General features: G+C 34.7%; 1 protein-coding gene across 1 annotated transcript in view; it reads left to right on the top strand.

The window, feature by feature from the left end:
• MYH15 (myosin heavy chain 15) overlaps nt 1–27,565 on the top strand; it is a 90,549-nt gene that overhangs the window by 28,300 nt on the left and 34,684 nt on the right. Inside the window, exons 17-29 of the mRNA XM_087966535.1 lie at nt 131–263; nt 2,758–2,825; nt 5,072–5,159; nt 5,268–5,385; nt 6,330–6,453; nt 9,699–9,835; nt 11,869–12,124; nt 15,775–16,017; nt 17,282–17,458; nt 18,009–18,154; nt 19,079–19,169; nt 22,620–23,009; nt 24,617–24,743. Of these exons, the coding sequence (XP_087822661.1) occupies nt 131–263; nt 2,758–2,825; nt 5,072–5,159; nt 5,268–5,385; nt 6,330–6,453; nt 9,699–9,835; nt 11,869–12,124; nt 15,775–16,017; nt 17,282–17,458; nt 18,009–18,154; nt 19,079–19,169; nt 22,620–23,009; nt 24,617–24,743 (2,098 nt within the window). The remainder of the gene's footprint in view (nt 1–130; nt 264–2,757; nt 2,826–5,071; nt 5,160–5,267; nt 5,386–6,329; nt 6,454–9,698; nt 9,836–11,868; nt 12,125–15,774; nt 16,018–17,281; nt 17,459–18,008; nt 18,155–19,078; nt 19,170–22,619; nt 23,010–24,616; nt 24,744–27,565) is intronic.

The following is a 27,565-nucleotide window of genomic DNA, read 5'->3' as shown; positions in this document are numbered from 1 at the left end:
TTGAGGATTACCTATACTTCATAGCTCAAAACTAAATATAGAATTGATGTCAAATTAAAAAAGAACAATTGATTGGGTAGTTTAGTTTCTAGTTTGTTGGCTCAAAATTTCTTTTTGGTGCTTCTTTTAGGTGCCCTATAACATAGTTGGTTGGCTTGAGAAAAATAAAGACCCTCTCAATGAAACTGTGGTGGGTATTTTTCAGAAATCTTCCAACAAACTTCTGTCCAGTCTATTTGAAAATTATGTCAGTTCTGACAGTGGTAAGTGGAATAACCGTATATTTTATTTTTTACATCACATATTAGAAAATGTGGCTAATAAATATATTAGCTTATGATCATGGAATATTTGACAGTGGAAAATATTAGATACATAAACATTTCTCTGGGGAGCAGAGTAAGAATCAATAATTCAAATTGTTGGTACCTCATTAAGTCTGTTTGCTGGCTCTGATTGAATGATAATTATTAAGCAGATATTAAAGGGTGCTTTATATATAAAGATACATTTGACAACTAAATATTGCCTATTAGAACTGGAGTAGAAGCAGTAGTTTGGAATTATAAGGAAGAAAATTCAGAGAGATGTTTCCTTAGTGTATGTACTGTCAGCTAATGGAGTAGGCTTTCAATGATTGGCAAGTTCTCCTTCATGATAATCTTCAAATAAATAAAGAGATGCTCTAGTAGATGCTACTATGTGGAGCAGGAGATTGGACACAATGGCTTCTATGGTTTCCTGTATTTTAATACTATTTGTGCTACTCAGAGATTATATTATTTTATAATTTTTGAGTAGCACAGGCATTTGTAAATCAGCTATATTATAAAGTATACATATGAGGAAGCTAAGATAATCAATAGTTTTGGTCAATAAAGGAGAATATTTGTAGCTTAGGGTTGAAATGAGGGGTTTGCTTACCCCACTCCTCTCTAGCACTGATGATGTTACCTAGGTAATAATATGTTTGCAAGAAAACAAACAATCTTAGAGAGCATCAAGGACCACACATACCTATAGTTTTGAAGAATGAACATTCTTCAAAATGTAAATTCATATTTCAAGAATGCAAAATAATCCATACAGAAGGGATGTTTTATAGTTCAGAGGTATAAATCCTGTAGGTGTACTGTAGATATGCACTGTTGCAAACAAATTGGATGCAGACCTCAGTGTTACATAGGCTGTCTTTTGTACAGAAGAACAAAATAATATATTTAGTAACACAGAAATTGCACACACACACATATTATCTCTATCTATCTAACTACCTATCATCTATCTGTCTGTCTATCTATCTATCTATCTATCTATCTATCTATCTATCTATCTATCTATCTATCTATCTTACACACGTTTGAATACACAGCTACATCTGTTTAATTTTGCCTTAGAGTAATCTCGAAGTCAGCCCTTATGTTTGATAAACCATGGTTTATGGCTGAGTATAATGGATAACAATAGCTATTGTGGCTCCTTTAACCAATCATGGTTAAACTAACCATGACTTAGTGTCACAACTCATATACAGTACTTTATGTATGAGTCAACCAAGTGAAAGCAAATTGTGCCTTGTTTTTTAGAACTGCATACAATTATTGTACATGGGTCATTAGTTGATAATGGTTGTGTATATTATGAATTTTAAGGGGCATTATAGGAATTCATTCTCAGTGGACACTAGCTATATGTTTCTAATAAAAATAAGACAGTTTATACACAGACGCTCATAAATAAGTTAAATAAGGATGTGCCTTTAGTTATAAAAACATCTTTTGTTCTAAAATATTGTACATTTGATAAATAAAAAACAAAGTTAACTACTTTACAAATCTTTTGTTATGGAGATTGATTATTTAATAGTTATTTGTAGAAACCAAATATCCACATATTACACATTTTTACATCACAATTTCTCAAAACTGAAATGACATCACTTACACCAATTAACCATATGATCAGCATAATTCCAATTAGGCATTGTCTATACCAATTTCACTGAGGGCTACATCAGGTTTGTTTTGACCTTGGGGGCCCAGGATGGGCATGGCCAGAGTAGGTGTGGCCAGCTTGATGTCACTCATGTTGAGGTGCCTGGGGTGGCCCAAGTGCTCTGCCAGCGAAAATGGGCTCCCAAGCTCTATTTTTGGCTGCGACAGCCTCCTGTAACCCTCTGCCAGCAAAAACAGAACTTGGAAGGGCCGCCCACGGCCCTTGCATGCTCTGTTTTCAGCTGAAATGGCCTCCTGCAATCCTCTGCCAATGAAAATGGAGCTCAAGAGGACCTCCCTCAGCCCTCCTGAGCTCCATTTTCACTGGCAGAGGCACCATGGGCCAGTCCTTTGCTGTTTCCAGGGCAGCCCCACAGGCCAGATCTAAGTACCCCGCAGACCGGATCCGGCCCCTGGGCCTTGAGTTTGACATCCCTGGTCTATACAGTAACTCTTGGACACAGAGCTTTCATGGAAGATCAATTCTAATTGATAGTTGACATCAATAGTTTTTATCAATACTTGACATCAAGGGATGGTTGCTTCTGGCCCAAGATTGGACTCTAGAATAGAGGAAGTTCAAAAGAACAAGCAGCCACAAAGATTTGCCTAACATTTTAACACTGAAAATACCACTGAACCAAAAGAAATATGTTTGTTGTTTCTAAAATACTCCTAAACTTCTAAATCACATAAAACATCTGTGGTTATATGTTAGTGCTGTAATGAGAAGTTAATTCTGTTTTTTTCCTTTTATTTCAAGTTGATCAAAGTGGAGAGAAGAAACGCAAGAAAGGGGCTTCCTTCCAGACAGTGTCATCAATGCATAAAGTAATTTTACATTCACTTTTTAAGTATAACATCTCATTTATTTTCTTTCGCTACTGCAGAAATAACATATTCAGATTAAACAGAACAATAATTAAAAATTCATTTTACAAGGTTTGAATTTTCAGCATGTTCACTTAAAAAAGGACTACTTCTTAAAATAATTATATGAATACTTAAAGTTCCACAGGATTCATTGTTACTTTTCATGGCAACCAGTGGTTAGATTTCTCAGAATTAGATCAGTGACCAAAGGCACTTCCCAGTCATCTGGATTCTTTTTCAAAGGTAGCTGGCATGTCTGCTTTCTTAAGAGTAATTGGACAGCATTTACCTTTTAGGAGTTCACAATATAATCTGAAATTTTTAAAGCTCTGCTAATATATAATGCTAAACCATAATGTAGGGATTATTAAAATGCAAATCTACTTATGCAACAGGCCATAATTCCTTGTTTAGCAAACTAGGGCCCAAAGTCCCTGGTAAATAATACATATCTGAGAATCAAAGATTTGGATCTTTGGTTTTGATACTTCAAAACCAAAGATCCAAATGTGCCTTACTGACCAGCATAGGTGGCTATTTTCACAGAAGATATGAAAGATCCTTGCTTATGTTCTATATATTAGGTAATATTTTTGCCATTGATAAAATTTGTGACTTAACCCAAATTGTAGAAAATGTGCAATTCTGGATAAATAGTGCAACTTCTGCTTGTCACACTCAAATATATAAATAGAATAACTGCTAAATAATCAAAGATCACACTTTCAAGAGTGTATATTATGTGTTTAATTTTGTTTGTATTTCTTTTCAGTGTTAGCATTTAATACAGAAGATAGGTCTTCCTTCAATGTATTTAATTCATTAAAATTATCAGATACCTCTGTTCAGTCAGAATATGTTATAAGAAAAAAAAATCTGCAAGATCATTTTGGCCCAGCAGTCCCCAATATGTGGTGTAAAAGAGCAGGAACAGATCTTGCTAGAAAGACCAGATTGCCTGATTGAACAACAAAAAGATGGTGGGTGGGTAAAACTGACAAATAACTTAGTTTGCTTGTTTAGAATCATAGAATTATAGGGATGGAAAGGAGCTTGGTGGGCTTCTAATCCAATTCTGCTCAAGGCAGGAGACTTCTACTATCCCAAATTGGTTGCTATTTAAACAAATAATAGTTTAGAATAGAGTTGAACAGGTCCTTGGAGGTCTTCTAATCCAGTCCCCTGCTCAAGCAGCAGAACCTCTACTATTCCAGATAAGTGGCTGTCTAGTCTCTTCTTAAAAACCTCCAATGATGTAGCGTCCATGGTATCTGAAGACAAGCTATTCCACTGGTTAAGTGTCCTCACTGTTAGGAAGTTTCTTCTCAATTCCAGGTTGCTTCTCTCTTTGGTTAGTTTCCAACCATTGTGTCTTGTTTAAAGTTTAAAATTGGATGATGTGGTGTACACGGTGTATAACCTTTTTCAGGAAAAAAGGCTGCATCCAGTCTGTAAATAGTATGTGGAAGATATTATGCCAGAAGTATTGAGAAAAAAATTATAAATAGGTAAAAGGGACTAGGACAAAAGTCTTATTTTCATTTCAAAATGTGATTTCATTTCATTTAAATGTGAATACCCAGTTAACAACTTCAGTACCTCATATTTAATATGTTATCCCTTCTGCTAGGCTAACAATTATAATTTGCATCTAATGGTGATTCTGGAATTCTGGGAAGTACACATAGTATTTTTGGAAGTTATAGGCAATTATGAGGCCTCAGGTTGTGTGGCATAAACTAAACACAGTGTAATCCAAGACAGGCATCATAACAATACACTTTCACTTTTAGAAAGCAGCTGTTTCTAATTTTCTTCAGTGGAAGAAATGTTATTTGAATACTCAAGCCCAAAACTCACCCAAACTCATTATCATATGATATAACATTATTATTTAGCATTGTATCTAAATCATAACAAAATAAGAATACTTAACTCTAAGTGAAAACTTGAATAGACAGCAGAGAACTGATGTACGCTTCATTTTAGGACTACAGTTAGTGTCCTATAAAGTTAGTATGGTAATTTATGATGTAACTCTTCCAAAAATAATTGCTTTCTTCAGTAAATTTCCCCACATGACATGGCCAAAGTAAGTGAGATGCAGTTTTGTGATTTAAATGTTTAAATGATTTAAAAGTTTCATGATATAAATGGCAATTTATACTCTCTCTAATTCTATCGTTTATTCTCTGTGTATTTAGGAAAATTTAAACAAATTGATGACTAATTTACGATCTACATCTCCTCACTTTGTGCGATGCATTATTCCCAATGAAACAAAAACTCCAGGTAAAACTCTTAGAATATATTTTGTTATTAATACTTAATCTAATGGTGGGAAAATCTTGCTTTTAAGCATGTGTATATAGGAATGCATTTATTATCCTATCATTTCAGGGGCAATGGATGCTTTCCTTGTCCTCCATCAACTTCGCTGTAATGGTGTTTTGGAAGGAATCCGCATTTGCCGCAAAGGCTTTCCTAATAGAGTGATTTATGCTGACTTTAAACAAAGGTATTGTGAAAACCAATGGCACAGTCAAATTGTTTGATTTGCAGAACTGATATTTGTTCTTTAGTAGCATCTCAGTAGATCTAGTTCTTTTTTTCTGGCCAAACTGTTTTTGAATAAAAAAATGAAATGCAAGATATATTTTAGAATATACAATGGTTCACATTCAAAGAGGACAAAAGGATGTTTCTGATTCCACAGAATGCACTACATATGTAGCACCCATCCAGTGGTGGGATTCAATTTTTTTTTACTACCGTTTCTTGGTGGGAGTGGCAGGGGAAAGATACTGTAAAATCTCCAGTCTTTTGCCAGTTCTCCAAACTACTCAAAATTTCCTCTACTTTCTCCAGAACTGGTCAGAACCTGCTGAATACCGCCTCTGCACCCATCTCAACTTCCAAAAATAAACATTTTCCCAGAAAGGCATAAATTTGTGGTTCCTCAGCTTTGCTGCCTTCAAATCTAACAGTTAGAATTTTCAGTCTGCATGGATAGTGGCCCAGAATGAGTTAAACATTCTGGCTGGTGCAGTTACAGCATCTCCAAAGAGCACCAGATTGAGAAAGATTGATGTAGACATATTTGATTAGATGGACAAAGTGTCTGGGTTCACTAAACATACTTAATCTGGTTACATTTTTGTGTTCGTATAGTAATGAAATCTTAATCATATCCTATAAATTGTCACAATCTGCCAAACCACAAAAAACTAATCCAGATTAAAACCAATCAAGTTATATACATGTTTTAAATAAATAAATAAGCTTAGTATGCTGTGTAAATAAAGTACTATCTCTACATTTTTTACTGAAGTATTAAGCTTGTTGTGGAAAGGCAGTCACTGTGAGGTATTAGTAGACTTCCTGATTCTTAAATCAAGGAAGGAATTACACCATGATTTGGAGTTTAATTCTTTTTGTCTGTTATTTATTTGCTCTAACCAGATATCGCATCCTGAATCCTTCTGCAATTCCAGAGGACAAGTTTGTGGACAGCAGAAAAGCTGCTGAAAAATTACTGGGTTCTTTGGATATTGATCATAGCCAGTACCGCTTTGGGCACACCAAGGTACACCAGTTCACGTAATCCAGCAATGGAGAAAATGGAAAGACATGTTCCTAGTTGGTACCTGGATCAAAACTCTTTTAGAATGAAATAACTGTTATAAGGGAGAGTTGGAATAACCCTTAATTTATGTTGTTTAATCATGTATCTCCTCATATACAGCCCTATTGATAAGGTCTGTTTGCATTATGTTTGGGCAGAATAGTTTTATCTCAAGAAGGAAAGGAGATATTTAAAATGGATCAACTACCAGATCCATAGCCTTACTTTCTATAGGTAGACATTGAGATTTCAATTAATTATATGAATCTTTTAATGCAAAAGAAAAGTTTGATCCTGTGGATTTATAGTCATCCTTGAAATCCTTCTACAGTGCTTTGTCCCCCAACTCTGAAGAAACAGACAACATTTCTCCATTTTTTTTTCTAGATTCTCTATTGGCTTCTTTGCACAGTGGAGTAGTTCCATTATAAATAGCTTACCAGAATGCTATTATGGTTCAAATAAAAATAAAGGGAAAAGCATATCTAAAGTACCTTGGGTAGGGATCAGCCACTGTGTAATTTGGGTCCAAATGTTTTACTGTATCCAGGCTGGCAATAAATACATAAAGGGAGAAGCATTTATATAGTGCCTTGGTTAAGGATCAGCTACATTTAGGTCCAAATGGTGTTATTGTATCTGGGCTGCAAATCAATCAGCGTTCATATATTTGAAAAAGACCATTTTTAATATCAACTGAGACCATTTCTCCACTAGTGATATAGAGAATCTTCTAGCATTACCTGGCCATAGTAATGATATAAAACCTGCCTTTTTTGTTATATGGCACAATGGTAGTTGAATTACTGTAGAAGCCTTTATAAATCACTAACAGAGATCCAGCCTTAGGTTTCATTTAAAACTCCTGCTGTTTGCCAACCTGATATTTATACAGATAGGCAAAATGTTGTAATATTTATTCCCATTTAAATTTCCTAAATGTCAATTAAAACCTGAGCAGGATGCTTTTAAAACTTTCAAAAGCTTTTCTTTTTCAATGACAGAGTCTATTTGTTTATTGTATATATGGAATGTGACAGGAAATCAAAGTAGTAAATAACCTTTGGGTTTATATTTATATTAGTTTCCTTGCCTCAAATAAAATACAGAAAGATAATTTCAATTATACCTGATACTGTCTTTGATACTTTCGATATATTTGATACTGTCAAATATTAGATGGGCCACCCTCAGTCCTGAGCCCACAGCTTTCCAATGATTGCCTTTTCCTTGCACCAAAGCCAAAAGATTAACAACCTATCCATTTGTCAAAGAACCACAGTGGAAGAAAGATAGTGGCTATTATTACTTGCCTTTGTGCCCATATAGCACTTGTGAAATCTAGCACTTTCTCTTCCTTCATGAATCTATCTCCTCTCCTGCTTACACCTACCTCTCTACTTAACACATAGCTTTAAACATACTGCTAGCCTAGAAGAGCAGGTAATTATTAATTTGCTGCTGCTCCTGTCAACTGTAGTTTAGCTGGCATATTTTAATTAAGTTCCAGAAGACATGAGCTTTTGCACTAGAATAAAAAAAATCCATGACCTAGCTTTCCTCCTTCTAATATATTCATTTTTAGAAATTATATTACATCCCTCATAGAATCCTAGAGTTGGAAGGGAAAAGCTGCTGTGTTGCATGTGCACTACCCAGAAGAAGATATATTTTCATTGCTAGATTGTCTGGCCTTCTACATTGCAGAATATGGCTCAGTGACTAGAGCAATTTCATTTAGCAATGGGATATTATGTTTACACTTATTTGATTATACACATTGTTATTATATTTACACTTATTTGTATATACACATACATATATCTATAACTTTGCTTCTGTAAGTAGTTGTAAGAGTAAGCAGCACAGTAAGCAATCTGTCACTATGTGTCTTAGTTTCAGTCCCAATTCTAAACCAATTTTAACAGTTTTATTACATTTGTACACCTAAGAATGCTGCTGCAGTATTCTCAGCCTTCTGTACTCAATCCCCTTAGGGCCATCAACATCTTTTCTAGCCTCCAATTTCTAGCCCCCAATCATTTTACTACCTTTCTTTGAACTTATTCCAAGTGAACGATAATGAAAACGATAATATGGAACTATTATATCATGTGTTTTGGAGATCTTACTTCTTTTGATACAGCCTAAATTTGCAACTTCCTTCATCCCTTCAATTTTCTTAGTAAGCTTTTTCAGAAGTAGTTTGTTACTGCCCCCTTCCTAGGGCTGAGAGAAAGTGACTAGGCAAGATCACTCACAGTCTCTCAGTTTCTAGCCTGATGGTTAACTACTACATCAAATAAATTCTGTTTTAAGATATTTTTCAGGAAAAATATTATAAGCCAGATATGTCTCATCCTAAAGCTGTACAATTATTTTTTCTTTCCAAAGTGAGTTTTTCATTTGTGTCTTAAATTTATTATTTTACTTGCAGCCTATTTCTCTCTGAATATCATTTTAGTTTATTTCTATCTAAAATAATATCTATCCCATTCAATTTTCTGCCATCTGTAAATTTGATAAACATTTCTCCATTTCTATATCTAAATCATTTGTAAAAATATTGAAGAATTGAGGACCGAGTCCTGAGTTATCTTATTCAAGGCCTCAATGCCCAGTCCATCTTCAAGACAACTTTGTCTGTGGTCCCAGAATCCAAATCTCTCCTTATATAGTCACAATTTCCATGTCATAGTTTATTTATAATATTTGCATTTTCCTTCCCCTGTCTTTTTCATAGCCTGGAAAAGTAGAATGGAATACTGTTTGAATCCTCAGTGTCACCTTTTTAAAATGTCTGCTGAAAATTAAGTAGTGTTTTTTTAAAAATTGGACCTATCATTAGGACTAAATGGCAATTTTTTATAAGGAAAAAGCCTAATGGAAAAAGATATATTCTAAGCTCTATAGTATTTGCTTTTACAATTTTTAATTTAAAGAAAAATGAAATACATTTTTATAGTTCAAGAGTCAATAGTAATTTCAATTATTTAATTAACCACCTTATACACTGGATATTGCAATATCTAAAACAGCATTAAGATTTCACACTCTACTATTTTTATCTTGCTATCGCAGTGTGCTGATACAACTATTATTATGCCCTTACACCGTTGTGCTTTGTTACATGTCTGAAACTGATTTATGTGTCACCAATAACAATTGATTAAATTTATTTGACAAACTGATGGCATGTATTTCAGGTTTTTTTTAAAGCTGGTCTCCTAGGCCATCTGGAAGAAATGAGAGATGAGAGATTAGCCAAGATTTTAACACTAATTCAAGCAAGAGCCCGAGGCAAACTGATGCGCAATGAGTTCCAGAAGATGGTAGAACGAAGGTATTATGCTACATACTCTTCATGACACTGTATACTGGGGTCAAATCATTACTTCTTTTTTTCCCCAAGTGATTATATTATATAGCAATTTTCCTCAGCCTAGTATCATCCAGATAATGCAGTTTACAAATTTACCAGCTAGCATTACTTTCACCATGTGGACTAGGAATTTGTAGTCTAAAACAGTGGTCGCCAACCAGTGGGCTGGGGACCACTGGTGGTCCGTGAGAAATTTTTGGTGGTCTGCAGAGAAATGTCACCCCCAAAGCACCCCCAAAAACAATTAATCCAGGCTGCACAGGAACACAAGGCTATGCTGCCCACATGGGCCATGGGAACACAAGGCTTGTGTGGCTTGCATTGCAAACAACATGAGGTAGTGAGGGGAGGAGGGAAGGGACAGAGTGGGGGAACTTGCCCCACTCACCCCACGTGCCTGGCCTGGCCACTGGGCTCCTTCTTTCTGCTTCTTTCTTCTTCTGCTTTTGGCTGCACGCAAGGAAAGCAGCAAAAGTCTTTCTTTCTCTCCCCTAAACTCCACCAGAAATGAGTCTTTGGGACCCTGCAAGGCATCCTGCTCCAAGAGGCTGCGCCAGCACGACAAGTCTTACAAAGACTCATTTCTGGCAGAGTTTGGGGGAGAGAAAGAGACTTCTGCTGCTTCTGCTGCTTTTCTTGCATGAAGCCAAAAGTCTCTCTCTCTCTCTCTCTCTCTCTCTCCCCCCCTGAGAACAGAGCTAGGGAAGGTATCCTGCAATCCCAAATAAAGAATGATCAATCGGTAGGAAAACGGGATGGGGAATTTTCCTGCAGACTTTTTTTGGGATATTCCCAGGGTCTCTGGTCCACGGGATTTAAAATTATGAGTTTGGTGGTCCCTGAGGTCCAAAAGGTTGGCAACTCCTGCTCTAAAATTACATACTGTATGTGAAGGAGCTAGCTTGAGGAGGCAGTAGAAATTTGATTTATGTAAAGGAACTTCAAAGTAGTTCATATAATATCTGATATTTCACAATTGTGAATAATGCCATGAAATGCCAGAAAAAAAATGTATTCTTTTTCTTTCTTTCTTTCTCCATATTATTATGTTATGCAAACAAGGTTATTTTTATGCTGACTCGGAGCTGAATAAGATTTTTTTCCCCCACTTCTATTTCTGTAGTGGCATGTTCTAGCTAATTTTTTTCTTCCTGTGCTCCACTCATGAAATCCAGACAGCCTTAAGTCATCCTTAGTTACAGCATTGTTAATGTAACCTCTCCTCCATTATTCTAACATTATCCAAGGACAACCTCAAGGTATATAAAACCTGTCAGGCTTTTCCGTGACTGACTATGGTGGGAAGTAAGATAACTGCAGTAACTTGAAACATTGGCAATAAGGGCAAGATAATGAGTGGCAATAGGCATACCAAATATCTGCCTCAGATAACCGCCAGGAGTCATTTGTTGTGGAATGACACACTAAACAAAAAATTACATGGATTCAAGGATAGGTTTACAGCACTATAATTCAGCAGTGGAGAAAGACCTAAATTTAGATCACTAAGAAGGAAAAATGGGTGCAGTTTTTCAAGAGAACTTGATCCTTTTGTTTCATATAAGTAAAGGCTCATAACTTCTTGTTTTCTAATTTCAAAGTATACTTACACAATATGAATAAAAACAACAGATAGACATAGTAATGGTAACTGTCACAGCTGTTTCTGATACTGTGCAAGAAATAGATAGCTGTACATATTGCTTTGAAAATGCAAAAGAAATGTAGAAATGATGTACACAAATGAAGCATAAAATCTAGAAATAGGAATTATTAAAATATGTAGCGTCACTATAGTATTTAGTACATAAAAGAAAACAAATTATTACAAAGACCTAAGATCATGAGGAAAGATCCAAGTACTAGTACTAAAATTAGCTCTATTTCAGATAACTTAAGACTTCCTTCCTTCCTTCCTTCCTTCCTTCCTTCCTTCCTTCCTTCCTTCCTTCCTTCCTTCCTTCCTTCCTTCCTTCCTTCCCCCCTCCCTTCAGAGATGCCCTCCTTGTGATCCAGTGGAACATTCGAGCTTTCATGGTTGTGAAAAATTGGCCTTGGATGAAGCTATTCTTTAAGATCAAACCCCTCCTAAAATCAGCAGAGACTGAAAAAGAAATGGCTAATATGAAAGAAGAGTTCCTGAAATTGAAGGAGGCCTTAGAAAAATCAGAAGCCAGAAGGAAGGAGCTTGAAGAAAAACAAGTTTCTCTTGTACAGGAGAAGAATGACCTTCTTCTCCAGCTGCAAGCAGTAAGTAGATTAAAATATCAGTGTTAATTAATCCAACCCAAACTTTGGTCCAGCACAGGAAGCTTGCTGTGAAACTGGTCCTGCTAAGTACAAACAGTGAAATCCAGGGGCACAGCATCCATTTACTTCTAGCATAAACTTTTAATACTTTCAATTCTTAATTTACTAAAAAGTCCCCTTCCTTTCTTTGAGTACTTCGTATATAACATTTAATTACATACAGAATCATAAAGAAAGAATAGATAAATAGAATCGAAGACTTGCTAAAAATGATTGAAACATTCTCCATCTTATAAAAAATAAAATTGATAGGTACTAAAGTTGTTCACAAAAATGTTTGACTGTCAGACATTTTGCAGCAAGAGAAAATTGGAATGAAGAGTATGGTTTTTGTTTTAAAAAAAGAAATGCCTGAGATCAAATCAAATCTTTTATTATTATTTGTTACACTTGCTGCTGGGCAATATGGCTCCCCAAAGTTTATAGCTCAAAGAGAAGAATTTTCTTTCCATTGATAAAATGCTGCTATAAGAAAGTTGGTAAAAAAAAAATCTTCTATTACTAGAGAATAGTCAATTTCCAAAAGTAAACAAGTGTTGGAAGAAATATCCTTCTGGGTTCAGTTCCAAGTGGGGAAAAAGACACTGGAAACATGGAGGCTGTTTGGAAAGATGGTTTAATGGTGGACAGGATCACATGCCTTGGAGCTCTTGGGTGAAGAAAAAGGGAAGAGATGCTGAAAGTACCTGGGTTTTATGCCCTCTGTTGGACTTTGAATTTGAGCTTGGGTTCTGATTGGTTTTCAGACTCCCGTGGGGCCATGTAGGGGCAACTCTGTAGGCTGTCCTGAGTCCCAGGCTTGGTTGAGCCTTGCTGGATGATGATGTAATGAAAGGACTTTGGGATTCCCATTATGGGTCTGCCTGAAGGAGGTAGATCTTTGTTATGTAGAATAGACTGGCCCAGGCCTTAATGGCCCATTAGCAAAGGTGGGGGGGCTAAGTTTCTGCCTCTCTGAGTTTCTACTTCTCTTTTAGAGGAAATATTCTGCCTTTTTAATATGTACTAAAATATTTCATTTCTCTAGGAGAGGGGTGGGTTTTAACTTCCAACACAAGTAATAATTCTGCATTTTCCCTTTTAAAGCAAAAGCATAGATTGAACAAATAATATAAATCTATATAAAGAAGGATATACAAATTTCAAAGGAGAAACATATTAAAAAACATAAAAATTAATAAGAGGCATATTATAAATCTTTTACTCTATAAAATGGGGGGGATGTTTTTTTTTAGTTTATCATATTTTGCAAGTATTCTTCACAATAAATTTACCTTGCTTTATTTTTAAAAAATAAATATGAAAAAGCAGAAAAACAACAGCCAGTTTCAATAATTTGTTCAACTAAGGATGACAGCCTTCGTTTTGCTCTGCATTAGTTAACATTACTTTACATGTAAATACATGAAGTGTAAAACTTTAAATGCTTGGATATAAATATGAATGTTTTTATACATATTTCAGTCTCAGAATCAGTTTCCATGGCAAATCAACAAAGAAACAGAATGTTAAATTTGGGATATGTACTATAGCATTTTATATACAATTTATTGGTGTACTTTTGCATTGGCAAAGAAAAAAAATGCATATTTTAAGTGTTTGTTATATTGAACTTATATCTCAATTGACTGATTATTCTATTTATTTATATGAAGCTATTTATACCAAATACTTTTTTACTTCATTAATCCTTTGCGATGTTATTATATTTATTTGAAAGATGACTAATTTTGGTTGAGATATCATAGAAGCTGAAATATTGTACTGGTCATTTGCTTAAGGATCACTGAAAAAAGGGTTGTAAAATCCAGTTGGGCCTGTGGGTAACCTGCTTTATGACCATAATGACTTACATTTGTGATGGACAGGCTCCATTGTGGTCATAACTTGAGGACCATCTGTATTCATCCAAGAATAAATAGTGATGAAAGTGGACTTACTTTTATGATATATGTATAGGATTCAGAAATAAAAACGGTAGTTCTAGGGTTGTTTTTTTTTAATTTAAAAAAGCTTCCTTTTGGAATAATCTAAATTTGCCACATCTGGTGGTAAATGTGTTAAGTTTAGATGTAATAAATTTATATTATTCCAAAAGGAAGCTTTAAAAATCCACAATAAATGGAGCTGTCACTTGCAATTAGAATTGAAAGTTTATTTAGTTATTATTTATTTATAAAATTACTTCTATGGTGCCAATCTCACACATGAATCTCTAGTTGCTGACAACACATTTAGAAACAGTACAACACCCCCCCCATCAACAAAAGAGCTGTATGTCTGATTATTTTGTGCCAGTTTACTGTTAAATCTAGTGACTACATACAGTATATAGATCATCTGTAGGATGATCTGACCCCAAGCTTGTTCTGTCGGTCTTTTAATGGTGCACACATTGCTACTGTAACTGAATCTTGTAAACTTGCTGCTGGTTGTTCTTTTTGTTGTTGTTGTTGTTATTTTCACATTTTCTAGATTTCTCTAGAGAGCTGGGTCTTCACATACTGTCCAGAGTATGATATTTTGCACTTGGTTATTTCTGTCTCAGTGTGAACTTTGAGTTAATGTATTTGATGATTCATTTGTTTTCTTGGCTATCCACAATATCCCAGGAAGTCTGTTACAACTACTTCAATTCCAAACCATCAATACTTTTTCTATCCTAGTTTTTCAAAGTCCATCTTTCACTACCATAAAATATCACATGGAAACCATTCCTTACACAATTCTGATCTTTGTAGGTACAGAAACATGACAGCATTTGAAAATCTTTTTCGAAGTCTTCATTGTGAACCTACCAAGTACAAGTCTGTAGCATATTGTCTGACTCCTGGTTTCTTTATTGCAGAGTAATCCCTAAAAGCAGAATCTAGACACTATTTCAATATTTTTATTGTATAAGTTGCTGAACAGTAATTTTGTATTCTTTCTACCTACTCTTAGTCCCATTTTTCAGTGAAGTCTTTGGTTTTTATTACTAGAACTTCCATATAATTCCTCTAAAATCGAAGAATATGTCCCCTTAATGCCAATTTCAAGGTAAAAGTGGTGGAAGAGATCCATTGTCCATCTATCATGCCTAAAACTTCAACAATGTGCCGGTAACATAGATTGCTAAGATTAAATAAAGCACAAAAACTGAAAGTTTAAACAAGTTTAATTTTGACCACACAAAACCATATAGTCTAGTCCTTTCACTGTGTTAATAAAGAGCCAGTTTAAAAGCCAGGTGTGAATACTTTTCATCTATCCAGACCTTGGTATATGCTGCTTAATATTTTTCCAAGAACTCAAAACAATGTTGTTTTTGCAATAATCCCTTGCATCTAGCATGGGTTTAGAGTAGCATGTAGTCTAGATTCCAATTTTGTGGCTTAATACTGAAATGTATAGTTGATGATTGGTTACCTAATAGGTTTTCTTAAGCCATTAATACAAGTCCCTATGTGTTTTTATAGTTGATGATTGGTTACCTAAATAGGTTTTCTTAAGCCATTAATACAAGTCTCTATGTGTTTTTATAGTTGATGATTGGTTACCTAAATAGGTTTTCTTAAGCCATTAATACAAGTCTCTGCAAATTCTGACAGGAACAAGATACCCTTGCAGATGCAGAAGAACGATGTGATTTACTGATTAAATCTAAGATCCAGCTGGAAGCCAAAGTTAAAGAACTGACTGAACGGGTAGAAGATGAAGAAGAGATGAACTCTGAGTTGACATCAAAGAAGAGAAAGCTGGAAGATGAATGTTCAGAGCTGAAGAAAGATATTGATGACCTTGAAATTACTTTGGCAAAAGTTGAGAAAGAAAAACATGCTACAGAAAATAAGGTACTTTTAATATTTTTTTAAAAAATCAACGTGGTCTAATTGTATAATGATTTTAAAAATGGGTTAAATTTTACATGTTGGAATGAAATCATTCATAACTTCACTGATATGCTTGAACAATCAAGAAAGGAATATTTGGATCGTGATGGATAGCTTAATGAAAATGTCAGGCAAATATTGATCCCTTTGAAAAAAAGTGAATTTAAGAGTAAAGAATCAAAAATAAAATGCCCACAGTTTGAACTATGCTTCAGAAAGCTGCAGTTTCTCAGTGGGAAAAGGTTACAACAGTTGGAGATTTAAGACCAGAAAAAGAAAAAGGCATAGTAGGGGGACTAATGCAATAGCATAACTTCGTAATATTGTACATGGTGTAAAAGTAGACAGAGAAACATTAAATCTCCACTAAGTCCAGTGAAATTGAATACTGTAGATGTTTTTGATGACATATAGACATTGGTTACAGATTTTGCTAACTCAAGGTCTAATAATTTTTCAGGAAAAAGATATAGATGGGCAGAATCTATATAAATTACATTATTTCCTCCTCTTATTTTGTCATCCTGATATCTATGCCTATAGAAACTATCTATAATTCTGTTATTTCCTCATAGCATTCACTTGAACAAATGCAGTACCTGACTATTTGTTACACACACAAATGAGGACACACACACACACACACACAAACATTTATTTCATTATGGAACCTAAAATAATGTACATAAGATTTTCTATGCACAGACTCTTCTCTCCAGGTATTGGCCACATCCACAGTTGCTTGGAGGATATGCTATGATATCTTGAGTGTTGAAAATTGTTGTGCAGGTTATTTTGAACAAAATATTTTATTACCTAGATACGGAACTGTCTCTGCTCCAATACTCTAAGCCCAGTTTTTTCAAACTGTGTTCTTCACTGTAAAATTTTGATAAGAGTTCCAAGAGAAGGTAAAGCTCAATTAAACACAACCTGTTTTGGATCACTAGAGCTTTTTCCTTGACAAGGAGTTCTAGAATATTTTTTAAAATAGGTTTTGCAACTGAAAATCCTTCATCTAAGGTATTTTGCTTCCTTTTTTATATGAGGGCATGTCTGTGATTCAATTTACATGAGGGCATACTCAAAAAAGGAGCAGCTTTCTTTGTTTTGTATGAATCAGAAGTACATTGTTTTTCACAAATAAGGATCAAAATGCATTTGAACTGCATTGACTCTGCAAATACTTCTTGACTTTTGTACTTACTTCCATTTCATTTTTCAGGTTAAAAACCTAACAGAAGAAATGGCAGCACTGGATGAAACTATCAGCAAACTTACGAAAGAAAAGAAATCTTTACAGGAAGCTCATCAACAGGCCTTAGATGACCTGCAAGTGGAAGAGGATAAAGTCAATAGTCTGAGCAAGGCTAAAGTAAAACTGGAGCAACAAGTTGATGATGTATGTTTGGTTTGTTGTTGATTTGCTTAGGTAAACCTTATGCAACTAGTGCCTGTAGATCCAATGGAGTACAACTCTCATTATTGCTATATTGTCATATTGACCTGGAATGGTGAGATCTTTTATCCAATCGTTCTTGGAGTCAACTGAATAAAATTGGGCTTTTTAATTGATTGTCTGGGTGTTTGATGAGTAATAGTTTTGATTTTCTTACCATAGATTTCAGACCCATTCTTTGCCATGAGAAAAATGAATTAAAGTAAACCAGTAAGTTTTTCAACAACACTGGCCTAATGTGAAGCATGAACATATGTGTTGGTTCAATGGACACATCACGCTTAGCCAGAAGTGATGGTTTACAAACTATCATGGCTAGACTCATACAGTATGCTAAACAAAACCAAATAACCCACATTATGTCTCAGCATGATGTATAATTTTTCTATACTTTATTATAACTTATGAAACTAAATGTAAGATACTGTCAGAATTCATACCCCTTGAAGCCTTGATCTATAGAGTGTTCTCTTCCACCTTTTTATGTCTGTAGCTTGAAGGCTCTCTAGAACAAGAAAAGAAAGTGAGGATGGATCTGGAAAGAGCCAAACGAAAACTGGAAGGAGACTTGAAATTGACTCAAGAAAGTGTCATGGATTTAGAGAATGATAAACTGCAACTGGAAGAAAAATTAAAGAAGTAAGGTTATTTATGGCTTTTAATAATTCAGTTTGTTATGGTAACATAGAGAAAGGCAAGCTAATGCCTTCAATCACAATTTCCCCAATTATTTATTCGTCACAATTTGCCATGCTGGATGGGACAGATGGAAGTTGAAGTCCAAAATATCTAGAAGGGACGTGCTTTTTGGTATAAGCAATTTTGGGTGCCCTTCATATTCAGTTCTAAACATGGAAACTAACTACCAACTATGTGAAAATAAATCCACGTACTTAGACTTACAATATAAACTGCTGAGTACTTGGAGGTTCCCTGCATTTTTTGATCCAGGGAAAGCAGCCAAAACCTGAAGGTTTGTCAGTCCCCTGAGGTTTTGTCATATGTGCCTGGTGGGTATGTTTGATTAGTAAGTCACAACTTGCACATAACAGAAGTGGATAGCTTGGAAAGGAGGGTTTGAGAATTGATAGCTAATAAGATTTTTGAAAGGAAAGGTCGGGGGAATATTCCTACCTAAAAAGTTACCTTGGGAGCTTTTGAATTTTACACCTCAATAATAAGAGGCAGCAAAACAAAACAAAGCTTCTGTGTTGTAGGATTCTGTTTTTATTTTCCTCCCCTGATCTGCTGGCGTTCCTTTTATTACAGCAAATTGGGTTTGGCAGCAGATCAAAATGTAGCACAAAGTACACCAACTTCACCCAATATCAGAGTTATTAAAAGTACAATATCCATGGATTGCTTAGTTTGCAAATCAAGAAATAAGATAACATTTTTTAAAAATTTGCATTAACAACTAGGTTTTTTTAAAAAAAAATCTTGATAAATAGCAGTCATGGTGGCCATTACTCCTGAAACTGCATTTCTGCTTAGAAAGCAATAAGGCAATTCTGATTAATTGTCTTATATTCCACCACATCTAAACATCTATTGCATTAACAGGAAAGAATTTGAAATCAGTCAAATGAACTCTAAGATTGAAGATGAACAGGTCATAGTGATACAGCTCCAAAAAAAGATAAAAGAGCTTCAGGTAAATAATGAGTGATTCTTACTTTTCCTTCATTGAGCTGGTAATTATTTATGATTTATAAATCAAAAGTAAATTTTAGTGGCTTACACTTAAAACCAAAGTGCGTTACACACACAAAAATAACCTGTACCAATGGAACAAATATGCAATAATAAACATTATTATTGTTGCTGTTATTTCTTAAATTATACACTGCTATACCCCAGAATCTCTTATTTGTAAAGGTCAACCCAAGTAGATGCCTCAATAATTGGGTGAGCAGGCAGGAAACATGACAGAAAAGACTCAAGATTCGATTCTAGTCACTTCAGATGCCTAGAATATTTTTCACTTTAAACAGGGCTGGTGATAAACTATCTGTAGACATGATAAGAATATAATCCCTAATATAGGCTCTTATGCACATTTGATTGGATTCATTTGATTGGATTCATTGGATTCATTCTTGGAAAATAATGGTCCTCACAGTTTGGGATCAAAATGGTGTATCTTAATATAGTTTCTGAACAGCTTTAGTACCATTCAGTCTGAATTTCTGGCAATTAGAGACATCCATGTATGAAAAGTTTTGCTTGATGTCATTGGATTCCACAGAAAACATCCAGATCACATTCTCCACTCTAGTGCTGCTTCATAAATTGGGAGTCCAATTAATATAATTTGCAAAATTTATACTGTTTAAAAATCCATGTCCTGTTGTTAGTCTAGATAATGCTTCTCCATGTGTTGTCTTCCCATAGCTAGAGGTTCCAACTACTACTTCATGAGTACATCTACTTTTCTTTTAAACCCATCTAATGTTGAAAGGAGTTTTGGATTTAATATGATTTGGATTCCTTTTTTTAATTCACTTCCTCTTCCTCTTTCTTTAGGGAGGATTTAATGATTAAATTATAATGATATACATAAAAATATCTAGGTAATTAAATAAGAAGGTGCACCTTCAGAATGCTGGCAGGCCTTATATAGTCATTTCTACAGCCTGATTATAAATGCAAATCAGAATCAGTTATCATTTCCTATGCCCAACATACATCCCTTCATCCACAGTTTAAACAAAAATGATAGATGTGCTATAAATGATACCCATGACTGGTGAGTCCACATCCAATTCATCATTTCAGACCTTTAGAACAGGAGATGCAAACTGGAGCCACAGCTCTCCCAATTTTTGTTTTCCAGAGACTTTCTTCTGAATTTATGAATTTCTGCCTTTTTGGAACAGGAAATTCATTAATACTCTATGTTAAGTAGCTATTTTGGAAAGAAAGTCCTCCAAATAATTTTCCTGATCCCAGGAAATCAGAAATTATAGCTTGTCCATTTATATAATGTGCAACTCTGGGTTCCTCACAGATATAAATAGCTATCCATCATTCCGGCTTTAAAAGAAGTGCTCTTCACTTCCTGTGAGGAGAATGAGAACAATACTCATTCCCTCCACAGTACGTATACCCAGGGGTGGGATTCTACGCCTTCACACCTATTTGCTAGAACCGGTTGTTAACATTCTAAGCAGTTCAGAGAACCGATTGTTAGAAGAAATTACTGGCCTAACCCTGTAAGGAAGGCAGAAACTGCCTCTCCGTTAACCCTTATTACATTCTTGGCAGGACTAGACTTCCTGTCTCAGGAACTTCTCTGGAGCCTTTTCAACTTCTTTGCTGATACTTTGCTGTGTGGAGTGACCATTCAAAGTTACAATGGCACTGAAAAAAGTGACTTATGTGCCTTGATGTGAGTGATGTTGAGTTGGCCACGCCCATCCAGTCACATTACCACCAAGCCACGCCCACCAATTAAGCCACACCCACAGAACCGTTTGTTTAAAAAAATTAATCTCACCCCTGCGTATACCTATATACACCCTCTCCAACACACAGAAAACTTAATTGAGTTTTATTTTGCACTTTTCAGGGAAAAAAAACTATTGATCACTTGAGAAAAGCAGGTTTGAAATCTCCTTCCTAAACTGCAGGGGTTCCAACTAATAGGCAGGACTTAGTTGCTGGATTGCAGTCATAAAAGAGTAGGTGAGACACTTGGAAAGAAAGATATATGAGAGAAAGTGAATTGGAGAGGGAGAAAAGATATACTCAGCAAAAACAAAAACATCTCTCTGAATACCCTTGATTATAAGTATATAGCGGCTGGTGAGTTACAGAATAAGATTGTATCGTGGAAGACAACATGAACTATGTTGATACGTGACATAAACACTGAATTTGTACAGGAGCAAAGCCCTTCCAGGAATAAAAATACTCCCCTTAGCTATTGATATAGGGAGGCTCCATGATCATCTTGGTTTAACAGCTGCCAAAGTTAGTTTTCATTTCTCTTTGGAGGGGAGGTTATGGGAAGTGCCATTAATAATGCTGCAACTTGCTCATTGCCCAGAAGTGGAATATGCAATTAAACTGTTTTGACAGTTCTAGTGCAGAGTCAAAACATGGATAAGAACTACAAAAAGAGCTTCTCTTTACCTTGTAATTTATACTTCTTTGAATTTTAAAGGGGCATAAGACACTCTAGATTTAAAAATATGTATTTATCACCTCCATCAAAGTTTACTTTTATACACTGGGATTTTTGCATCTCAAGTTACCCTTAGAGTAATTTTATGCATAGTTAGAATAAACCTGGCAAAGTTCAATAGTTATTCTATATAATTTCAAATACAACTGCAGCCTGATGTCTTGGGGAAATGATACAAAACTACCTTTCCAGAAGGTGGAATCATAGTAAATTCACCATGTACTCAGAATACATATCAGACACTTACTCTTATTTAAATACCTCTATGGCTTTTCCTCCAATTATAGGTTAAACTGCAACTCTTGTCATCCCAGTAATATTGCTGCCTGGGGATGATAGAAATTAGATACTAGGCCTCATTATGCTATGGTGTTTTTTGCTCTACAATTAATATTCTAACTAATGCAGAATATTATCCTGCATTTTTTCTTTCAGTTCTGTTTCAGTCTGATAATTGATTTTGTGTTTTACAAATTAGGATAAAAGAGAAGATAAATTCAGAGGAAATTTCATGGATGATACTTGAACTTATTGAACAGAGGGGTGGTCAAAAGAGCTCTATGTATTCCTGCCATTTTACTGTGCAGTCAGTAATCAGCAACTCCCAATATTACACATATCAATAAATCCCAAGAAGTCCATTATGAAGGAGTCATCCTCTGGGGCTTTTTGATTAGTAGTGTACTGCCATGGCTAAGAGGAAGTCTTGCCCTTAATTGTTAAAGGATTTCTCTTTCCTTTCAAGACAATTTTCTGCCCACTAAGTTGGTATAGAATTTTGAAAGACCTGAAACTCAGATTCATATTCAACTAGGTAAAGAGAGAAGGTTCAGAGTTAGGCATACATTCAGGTTATATATACAGTTTGTAGCATATATAAGTGGAATACGTAAGTGTTTTTAATCTGTCTGATAGGCCCGAATAGAGGAGTTGGAGGAAGAACTGGAAGCAGAAAGAGCTGCCCGAGCAAAAGTGGAGAAGCAGCGATCAGATCTGGCCCGAGAACTAGAAGAACTAAGTGAGCGACTAGAGGAAGCTGGAGGTGTTACTTCAGCACAGCTGGAAATGAACAAGAAACGTGAGGCAGAGTTTCTCAAACTTCGACGGGATCTTGAAGAAGCCACTTTGCACTACGAAGCTACTGCAGCTACACTAAGGAAGAAGCATGCGGACAGCATAGCTGAGCTCGGGGAGCAAGTTGACAATTTGCAGAGGGTCAAACAAAAACTGGAGAAAGAGAAAAGTGAGCTGAAGTTAGAGGCCGATGACCTATCATCTAACATGGAGCAGCTGGTCAAGGGAAAGGTAAAAGCAATTTAATATGAAAGTTTGAATCTATAGAGGTATAGGTGCAGTAGATTTAGAGATATAGATAGATAGTTGGTCTATCTTAAGTTGTAAGAACAGTTTCCTCTTTACTATGTTGAAGAGCTGGGTAACTAGCTGTTTCTAGTTAGTGTGGCTATGGTTTTCTGTCCATCCATAGTTCCCTCATCATTTTATATATCCATTCTCATTAGATCTGCTATTATAGTAGCATTTCATTAATTCCAAAATCTTTTGTCCCATCCATGTATGATTGGTTCCAGGAGCTCATTTATTGTCAGGTTGCCCTTGCTCCCCTACATCTGATACAGATCTTGTTAGTTCAAGTGTCATCTGAACCAGCACGAGTCTCTTAGACTCCCGTATTTGAGATAGGCAGGTGAAGCATTAGGCAGGGGGCTGTTGCCCAAGGACTCCTACTGGTAAGTTAAGGTAAGTAGCAACCAGGATTTCAAACTTGTCTCTTCTGTCAATGCTCGCACCCTAATCACCATGCTATCCAGCCTATGTATGTGCTAGGTATGTATATATGTATGTATAAGTGGGTGTATGCACAAACACACACAAAGTGAGAGAAAATGTATTACCTTTTTTTACTATCCAAAACTCTAATTTCTGATCTTACTTCAATTTTCCTTTTTTATAGACCTCCATTGTAATTTGTCACTAAATTAGTCACTAAACTGTTGGTTACTAAATGAGTATTAAAAATAGTGACCACAGACTGCTTTGACATTTTCTGAATTCATTTGCAGAAATTTTAAGCTAGCATCTTTTATGGACTTTGGCAGAAGTGGGTGACAGTTTATTGTAAGAGCACATCATGCTCTTCAGAAAAACTTCCATTTTACTTTTCTTTAATAATAAATGATGTGAGGAAGAATTGTAAAATATTCCCTAGGGATATTTTTTTTCTCCCAACTACTGACAAGAGTTTCTAAAAGAATGTCTAAAGCTCACAGAAGCATACTATTGTCTAAGTAACATATTTTATCTCGTGAATTCAGTCAAATAATTCCAAATTATTAATTAAGTAATTTCATTTCATATGTCATAATATATCTCTATATGTTTGTTTTTGGTGATATGATTCAAGTAAAATATTACTTATGAGAAGCAATAATTTGATTGATACATAGGTAAAGAAATTTCTTATTATATTCTGAGAAAAAAACAAAATGTTACCTTTGGAGATGAATGTGTAAAAGTCTTGAAATTATATCATTAAAAGATTTTAGCATTTTAAATGTGTAGGTTTTGACTAAGAATCAGCTGATTTGTGTTATATAATAACATTTAAAAAAAAATCCAGTCAGATCCCCTTCCCCCCCTTAACTATTTATTGGTATGCTGTTTTAATTTCTTCCAGCCAAATTTAACAATATCCAAGGTCTAAAGAGTCAGGGGTGACTGGATTATAGTTTTTCACTGTATTTCATTTATTTATTATTAAAGTTGTATGCCTCCCAACTTGCCAGAAGCAACTCTAGGCGGCTGACAGACATTCCATTAAAATGCACTAGAAAACATTAAAACAACAAATAAATTCCTTTCCTGCTTACAGTAAGTTTGTTCTATCGCTTTAGGCAAATGCAGAGAAACTCTGCCGGACTTTTGAAGATCATCTCAGTGAGGCCAAGACTAAAGTAGATGAAATGACCCGGGTGATAAATGATCTCACTGCGCAGAAAGGGAAGCTGCAAACTGAGAATGGTAAGTTCTGTACAATTCTTATTAATTATTGTGTTTTATCTTACTTTTTCTCAACACAAATCTGTGTCAACTTACATACCTCAACATCTCAGAAGAGCTTTTCCTAGAGTTTGTTTTAAACCATTAGATGCAGTGATAAAATATGGGAGATTTCATGGAGTTTGATTTGAAGAAAGACACTGTGGAGCACCAGCTGTTGGAGACATTGGAGACATCCCTCTTGACTGCAGACTATACTCTGCAGAAAGGGCAACTTATTTAGATTCTTATTTAAAAACTTAAAAAATACTAGGGCACCTGGGAGAAACTGTCATATTTTTTGCAAGGAACAAGCCTGCATATCACTAATAACACTGCACTCTTTATATCAAAGGTCATTTCAAAAAGACAGAATATTTAGATCAGACTGAAATTAATTATAGGGATGATGACTTAATATGAATATGTCTTATTGTTTTCCTTGTATCTTTATACTTGTATCTTTATATTACTTTTATTTTTTTGATATGTTCAAATGACTAAATCAATAAATATTCTACTCTACTCTATTCTTTATTGCCTGGGTATTTAATTAAATTTATATGTTATGCTTTTCGCCAATAAGACAACTCTTACCTACTTTGTCCTAATCTTTATGACAGTGTTTCTTAATGTACCAATTTAAGAAGTGTTGACTTCATCTTCTTTCCCCCAAAAGAAACACAGAGGTTTTGAGATTGAGAAACCCTAATCTAGGCATTTACCAGTAGACTGGAGAAATGCTGAATTTACAAACCAAAGCCTAATGCAGAAGACTGCACAGTAAATGCAAATGCTCTTCAGAATTCTGGTTAAATGTGAAGAAAAGGCTAGGGATAACATTCATACTTCCTTTGTTGAAGCTTCTGTTTAGCTGAGCATCCAAATAGATGCACAATATACCTTGTTTACCATATGCACTCTATTGCTAATTGATATTCAGCTTTTAAAATTAAAAGCCACATTTTCTGAATAGCAATCTATTTGGCTATTAAACAGATAGTTTTTATTACTGTGTTTAATAATTTTTTTAAAAAAGAAAAATACTATTCAAAATAAGAATGTACTGAATCCTTGTATGCCACAAAGTAGTTGCATAAAGTCAAAAGCATTTGGCTCAGAAAAAGATTTGCTTTTTTAATCCTGGACACTGGTTTGTGAATTTATTTACAGGTTTTTAAATAAGGATTTTTTTTTTCAATAAAGTTTTATTTGGGTTTTCACACATACAAAATACAAGTAAAACATCTTTTTTGAAAATAGCATGGTCCCGGGTTGAACTTCTTTATACAGACACAAAACTCAATTTCATGCTCCGTTTTGTATTCTATTCCATATCTTATACTATTCTACATTTTCTATATAGTTTTCCCCTCTTTTAATTTTCTCAATTTTATTTTGATTATCTCATCTCAATTCAAACCATTATATTTATACTTTTGTCTGTTCTGTTTCAATTTCATATTATCTTTTCTCATTAAACAAATTTTCTCCTGTAGTTACTAATTGGAGTATGACACCTTTATATCTTTTAATTACATCCATTCAACTCTTATTTAAACTTCAATATATACCTTAAGGTTATGACTTTCAATATAATACATAATACATAACTTCCAATCGAATTCTGCTTGGTACATTCTTATAATACACACTATATTCTTTATAAAAAAAAAGATTATAAATATATCTAATTATAAACCCTCATTCCATTCCAATTCAGTTCTATCATTAATAATCATTAAAATCTTAACATCCTTAACACTTCTTTTCAATTAAATATCATACTTCCTTAAAAACACATATAATCTCCATAATTAATTTTTCCCTTATTTCTCTTCACATATGTTTTGTAAATCATTAAATATTCATTTTGTTACATGTATTTATTGACAAGCATTCCACTGAATTACAATAGCTATTTTATCAAACATTTTAATCATACATTGTTTCATATTTTCTAAAATTATTTCTGTTTCTAATATAACAATGCTATCTTATGTACCTTTGCAGAATCCCTTTTTCCATTAAATTTTCACCCATTATCTCTAAATAGGCCCTGTTTCTCTATATTTTGTTTCTGACCTTTATAACTTCTTTTCCTTTCTTTCTTCCCTCTCATCTTCTCCCTCCCCTTTTTACCCCCTTGTCTCTCTACTTCTAATTCTCTCTTCTGCATTTCCCTCTTCTGTTGCTTTCTGATTTTATACTTATTTTTCACTCTATTTTTTTTGGAGTTGTTTTTCCTAATCTTAAACTTTCCATTCTCTTTCCCCCCTTTCCTTTTTTTCCCCCACCTAAGATTACTTGTTCATTAAAGATGGCTTCTTTTTTGTCGCAATCTTCTTGTTCTGCAGGCATTTCTTGTTGTTTCTCATAATTCCAAATCTCCATTTCTAAAAACTGAAATATGAAGCCAAAAGAACCTCTCCCTTCTTGTGCATCTTCTTTGTACTTTTTAAGTTCCATTTTCAGTTCTTCTAAAAGTGGAGCCATTTTAAACAGTTTTAAACAACCACCCAATTGATTTTAGTCATTCAAATAAAATAACCAAAAATCCAGAAATCATCAAGTAATCGAAATAGTCCCAAGTTATTTCTTCTTATTTCTTTTTCCACTTTCTCTTCCTGGGATTTTTGTTGCGATATTTCAGTTAAAATGTATCTTTTGGAAGTCTTGTTGAGATTTTGCTGTAAGTTCTTTTTTAATTCCAGGCAGTCTCCTCCCTTCCAGATCCTGCCCTTTTATTCTTTTTTTCTCCTTTCCTGTTTTCAAAAGCTTTTGATTATCCAGAAATCTTTATT

Source organism: Notechis scutatus, chromosome 5 (assembly GCF_049901735.1).
Source record: "Notechis scutatus isolate UNSWTSFEM ecotype Mainland chromosome 5, rNotScu1.2, whole genome shotgun sequence".
NCBI lineage: Eukaryota > Metazoa > Chordata > Lepidosauria > Squamata > Elapidae > Notechis > Notechis scutatus.
The sequence above is the reverse complement of the archived record's forward strand: the minus strand, read 5'-3'. Positions and strand labels throughout refer to the sequence as shown.